At 41.2% G+C, this 5,868-nt stretch overlaps 1 protein-coding gene across 1 annotated transcript in view; it reads left to right on the forward strand.

The window, feature by feature from the left end:
- Window positions 1-5,868, forward strand: part of Rsf1 (remodeling and spacing factor 1) — a 149,145-nt gene that overhangs the window by 109,495 nt on the left and 33,782 nt on the right. Inside the window, exon 6 of the mRNA XM_008844208.3 lies at window positions 3,869-5,628. Within this exon, the coding sequence (XP_008842430.1) occupies window positions 3,869-5,628 (1,760 nt within the window). The remainder of the gene's footprint in view (window positions 1-3,868; window positions 5,629-5,868) is intronic.

Consider the following 5,868-nt stretch of genomic DNA (forward strand, 5'->3'; position numbering starts at 1 on the left):
TTGAAAAATGGTTTGACATTTTATTTTGTTTTTTAAAAAGTTACAAAATACTTGCTTTTCATTATTCATGTATTCCTTCCCCTTTCTTTCTGGAGCAACTGTACTGCAGTCCTGAGTCACTCTCACAGGCTTGTACCTTTGCTACATCAATACATAGAATTAGGGTGTTCTAGAGCTTTTCCACAGATGGTGTTTATACCACACCCATCATTTTGCGACTTCCTCATTCAACTTACTGTTTCTGAGATCTATACCTGCACATGTAAATCTCTTGCATTTTGGTTGTCATATGGTGGTTATTTATCCATTGCCCTAAATAGTTGTGTGGATTTTTGTGTTTTATATAAGTATATTCTCCATGAATAGAATTGCTGAATTAGCAAGTATGTTTTCCCAAGCATTGGAACAGCTATTCCAGGTTGTCTTTAAAATGTTTGTATCGATTTATATTCTCACCGTAGGTGCATAGGTTAGTAGAATCTGAAACCACCATACTGTTTTGAAATTTCTTATATGTCCCATCATCAAAGAGGATGATTTATTTAAACAAAACTAGAACTTGAGCTAGGAAGATAACTCAGTCAGTAAAGTGCTTGTCTTGCAAGCATGAAGACCTGAGCTTCATCCTAGAACCCATGTTAAAATGCTAGGCATGGTGAGGAATGGGAGACTGGTGATAAGATGATCCCTGGGACTTGATGGCCAGCCAGTCTAGACTGATTAATGAACTCAAGGCCAGTGAGAGACCCTGTCTAAAAAAGAGAAGATGAATGGAATTCCTGAGAATGACGTCTAAGGTTATCTTCTACCCTTTTTTTCTTTTTTAAAAAAATTTATTTATTTTTATTTTATGTGTACGCGTGTATTGCCCGCATGTAGATAAGTGTACCCATGTCGTGCAGTGTCATCAGAGGTCAGAAGAGGCTGTCAGATCCCCTGGGACTGGACTTACAGACGTTGTTAGCTGCCATGTAGGTGCTGGGATTCGAACCCAGGTCTTCTGCAAGAACAACCAGTGTTCTTAACCTCTGAGCCATCCCTCCAGCCCCATATCTTCTATTCTTTATTTGCATGCACATGCACGAATATACACATACCCCCACATGCACAGGTACAAACATGTGCATAAGAAAAAAATAAAAGAACACAACTTTTTTTTTTTGAGACAGAGTCTCCCTCTAGCCCCAGCTGGCCTAGAACTCACTGTGTAGACCAGGCTGACCTCGAACACACAGAGATCTGCCTGCTTTTGCCTCCCAAGTACTGGGATTAAAGGCCTGGGGAAGCACATCTTTTAAAAAAAATTTTAAATTTATTTTTATTTTGTATGTATAAGTGTCTTGCCTGCATGTGTGTACGTGCATCATGTGTGTAATGCCCTCAGAGGCTGAAAGAAGGCATCAGATTCCCTGGAACTGAGATTACTGGTGGTTGTTAACTGTCATGTAGGGGCTGAGAACTGAACCCAGCTCCTCTGCAAGAGGCCAGTTCTCTTAACTGCTGAGCTATCTCTCCAGCCCAAGAAAATAAAATTTTATCAAGGATTAGATACCCCTTTTTACCCAAAAGATGCTAAGTCCAAAATACATTAAGTGGTTGGATCAAATTTTGTTAGTATGGAGAAGAATGTGAAAGAAACAAAAGTGAAAGCTAAGTTTTTCGGAAAGGATCGCATTTGGCTTTTTAAGTTTGTCTTATATCCCACGCCTTTAATCCCAACACTTGGGAGGCAGAGGCAGGCGGATCTCTGTGCGTTCCAGGTCAGCTGGGGCTACAGGGAGACCCTGTCTCAAAAAGACCAAAAAAAAAAAAAAAAAAAAAAAAAAAAAAAAACTTCATGAAGCCATTAAGAACCTGTCCTAAAAGCCCTCTTCTGCCCTCCGTGGGCATTGCATGCATGTGGTGCACTTATGTACATGCAGAAAAAAAGTCATATATATAAAAGTACATTTTAAAAAAGAATCTTTCCTAGCCTGTTATTCCTTATAAATATTTCTTTTGAAATTTTATTATTTGTTTGTGTGTGCATGATGTGGGAAGGAGTGTGCCGTGGAGTGCTTCTGAAAATTAGAGAGCGGTTTTATAGAGTCGGTAGGTTCTCTCACATTTACATGAGTTCCAGGGCTCAGACCAGTCACCTGGTTCGCATACAAGCATCAGTACCCACTGAGTCATCTCATTGGTCTTAATTCTGTGGTTGTTGTTCTTTAACTGCCCATGTGAGTGTATGTCATGCATGTGTGGGTGACCATGGAGGCCAGAAGAGGGCACTTGATCCCCTGGTACTGGAGTTACAGGTAGTCCTGAGTCACCATCGTGATTGCTGGGAGCCGAACTCAGATCCTCTGGAATAGCAGCTTGAGCTCCTCACCACTGAACCATCTCTCCAACTCCTAGTTTGTGATTTTTATCATGTGATTTTGATCATTCTTCTGGTATTGTGTGGCAAGTCTGGACACAGGAAGAAGGGCAGAAGGCTCAAGTCAGCTGAGTGCTGTCTCCCTTGTGATGTGCTCACCCATCTCTTTGATCATAACTGCATCATATCACCCGTAGCTCTAAGGTATCTGAGGAACCAAGTTCTTTTCTAGACAAAGCTAGTCTTCTGTTAGTACAGAAGAAGAGATTAGATATTGAGTGGGCAACTGGGAATGTCCTCCAATCTTACAAAGCATATTCAGTGTTTAATTACACAGCAGCCTGTTATGGTTGGTTTAGAAAACCTGTAACAGGTAGTCAGTAAATATTTGTTGAATACAGGAATGGTACAGTTTTGAAAATTCACAGTAATATCAATTCTTTTGAATCACCCCATGTGCTTTAGGAACTATTGCTGTCATGTCTCTTAAATTCATTTGCATCCTCTTTATTGTCTCCATTTAATAACACTTTGGGAGGATGATTGTACAATGGAATGACCTTTTTACGCATTATCAGAGTGCTTTAAGAAGTTAATATTCTACACACTGCCTTTGATAGAGTGCCTGTCCAGCACACACAAAGTCCTGCAGTTCAATCTTCAATGCCACATAAACCCAGCATGGTGATCTCTGCCTGTGATCTCAGTACTTAAGAGGTGGAAACAGGAGATCAGAAGTTCAAAGCTACTGAGGAGTGTTATATGAATCATGAAGTTGGTTTTTTTTTTTTGTTGTTGTTGTTGTTGTTGTTTTTCCTTTCTTTCTAAGGGCTCTTAACATTATAGTAAAGTTCTGACATCAGGACTTTTGGACAGGGTAGTAGTAGAGTACTACCTAGGTTGCCCAAGACCCTGAATTTCATCTCCAGCAAACCCCCACCAAAAAAGTACTAATGTTTCAGCAAGAAACTTAGAACAACATGACCCCAACTTCATGGAAAATGTGTAAGACTAGAGGAAAAAAATAACCTAGAACATTAGCAGTGGCTGTCCCTGGGCAGTGGGTTGTGGTTGTTTCCCTTTCTCCCATTTTTGTGCTGCTGTGCTCAGTGGAATGAAATGCTCAGTGATTTGCAAAGAAGGACATTTCTCACTTTATAAGACAAATTTGGCTTTTTTGATACATTTTACGTAGCATTTTTACTTCATATTTTTGAGACATCCCTTGAGCTTGACTAAATTCCTTGAGCTGTATAAATATTTGCATTCTGTTAAGAACACAGAAGCCAAACACAGCAGAAACCCAGTCTCCATTCTAAGATCTGCGTAGACACTAGGACTTGTGATTCTCTCGTTTTCTTCATTGTCAGACGAATTTGGGGGATCCAGATATCCAATAACAAAAGCCACCTCCTTTGAGAAGCTTCAAATTGAAATATGTATTGTATTGTCGTAGATATTTTTTAACCTTGAAAGCGTCTATTCATCTAAACTTTTTTTGGTTTTTAGAGGAACAGAAGGAAAATGAAAAGACAAAAGGTGTTGAGCAGCCAGCAGAGTCCATGAACCATCCTGTGGACAACGTTCCACAAGAGACGGCTGTGAAAACTGAGAACGAAGATGAAAAGGAACTTGTGAAACTGCCAGTCATTGTAAAGCTAGAAAAACCTTTGCCAGAAAGCGAGGAAAAAAAGGTGATCAGAGATGAAAGCGATTCCTTCAAGGAGAATGTCAAACCTGTCAAAGTAGAAGTGAAGGAATGCAAAGTGGACCCTAAAGATCTCAAAGGCAGCACGGAGAGGCTGGGGGCAGAGCCCGAGAGGCTGGAATTCAGTGGTAACATCAGATCCCAGGATATCGCAGAGAAATCTACTGAGGACACAGAGAAGCTTAAAAATGACCAGCAGGCCAAAATACCACTAAAAAAGCGTGAAATTAAGCTGAGTGATGATTTTGACAGTCCAGTCAAAGGACCTTTGTGTAAATCAGTTACTCCAACGAAAGAGTTTTTGAAAGATGAAATAAAACAAGAGGAAGAGACTTGTAAAAGAGTCTCTGCCATCAGTACTTTCAGTCATGAAGGGAAACAACTGGTAAATGGAGAAATTATGGATGAAAAAGTGACTCCAAATTTTAAGACTGAAGAAATGGAGGCCAAGTTTTATGATACAAGGGAAGATCCCTCTAGCAGCCCCTCTAAGGACAGGCATGCCGTGGAGGGAAATGGAACAGAGTGCTTAAATTCTGTTATAACAAGCACAAGGGTAAGTGAACTTGAGAAAGAACTGGTCCCTTTAGGGAAAGGTATAGACAGTTCAGCACCTGTCTTAGAGACCCATAGTCAGAAAGGAAAGTTAGAGGAGCCCGCTCCTCCAAACATGGACATTTCTCTTGAGACTTCTGAGATGGCAAAGGATCTCTCTGTAAAAACTGTTTTGTCTACCACCGAATCCTGTACTGCAAAAGCAGAAGAGAAGTCCTCCAAAAGTAAGAAAGATAACTTCACACCAGTCATAGAATGTCTTGAAAAGGTAGAGAAATCCAAAAAGACTTTTGTTGATAAAGACATACAGAGATTGAGTCCAATACCAGAAGAGGTTCCAAAGAGTACCCCAGAACTGGAAAATGCAGGCTCTTGTGAAGCAGCTGAAACTCCCCTACCGCCTAAAACTACTGGCCCCAGTGAGAAGGTAGCCTCAGAAAAAGAAGGGATAGAATGCCAATGCGTAAGTTCCACTGATGGTCAGCCCCTGGGAAATGCAAGCTCAGAAATTCTGAAAGAGGATTCTGATTCCTCCAAGGTGGAAGCAGCCAGTGTGGACAATGGCCAGACCTCTCCCATGGAGGACCTTTCTGAGACAAAGGGCTCTGTACAGAAGAGCAAATTTAAATATAAACTGGTTCCTGAAGAAGACACCACAGCTTCAGAAAATACCGAGATCACCTCTGAAAGGCAGAAAGAGGGCATCAAGCTAACTATTAGGATATCCAGTCGGAAGAAGAAGCCAGATTGTCCCCCACAGACTGTAGAATCTGAAAGCAAGCAAGAGAAGATAGAAAGGGAAGAAGAGAAAGCAAGTGTGGCTCGTACTTTACGGAGGTCTCCAAGAATATCTAGACCCACGGCCAAAGTAGCTGAGATCAGAGATCAGAAAGCTGAGAAGAAGAAAGGGGACGAAGAGGAAGAGGAGCCAGCAGCCCTGCAGAAGATAGACAAGAAAGAGCACCTGAAGAAAGCAGAGAAGGACACGGGCTCTAAGGCAAGCAAGGTAAAGCCGCCCCTGAGCCTTCAAGTTTGTTTAAATTACATTTATTTATTTGTCTCAGCCTCTCTCTCTCTCTCTCTCTCTCTCTCTCTCTCTCTCTCTCTCTCTCTCTCTCTCTCTCGGTTGTCAGACTTGGCAGCAAACACCTTTACCTGTTGAATCATCTTGCTGGTCCCTACATTTTCAGATTTTAGAATTACTTTGTGTGTGTGTGTGTGTGTGTGTGTGTGTGTGTGTGTGTGT

Source organism: Nannospalax galili, unplaced genomic scaffold (genome assembly GCF_000622305.1).
Source record: "Nannospalax galili isolate Female #2095 unplaced genomic scaffold, S.galili_v1.0 scaffold278, whole genome shotgun sequence".
NCBI lineage: Eukaryota > Metazoa > Chordata > Mammalia > Rodentia > Spalacidae > Nannospalax > Nannospalax galili.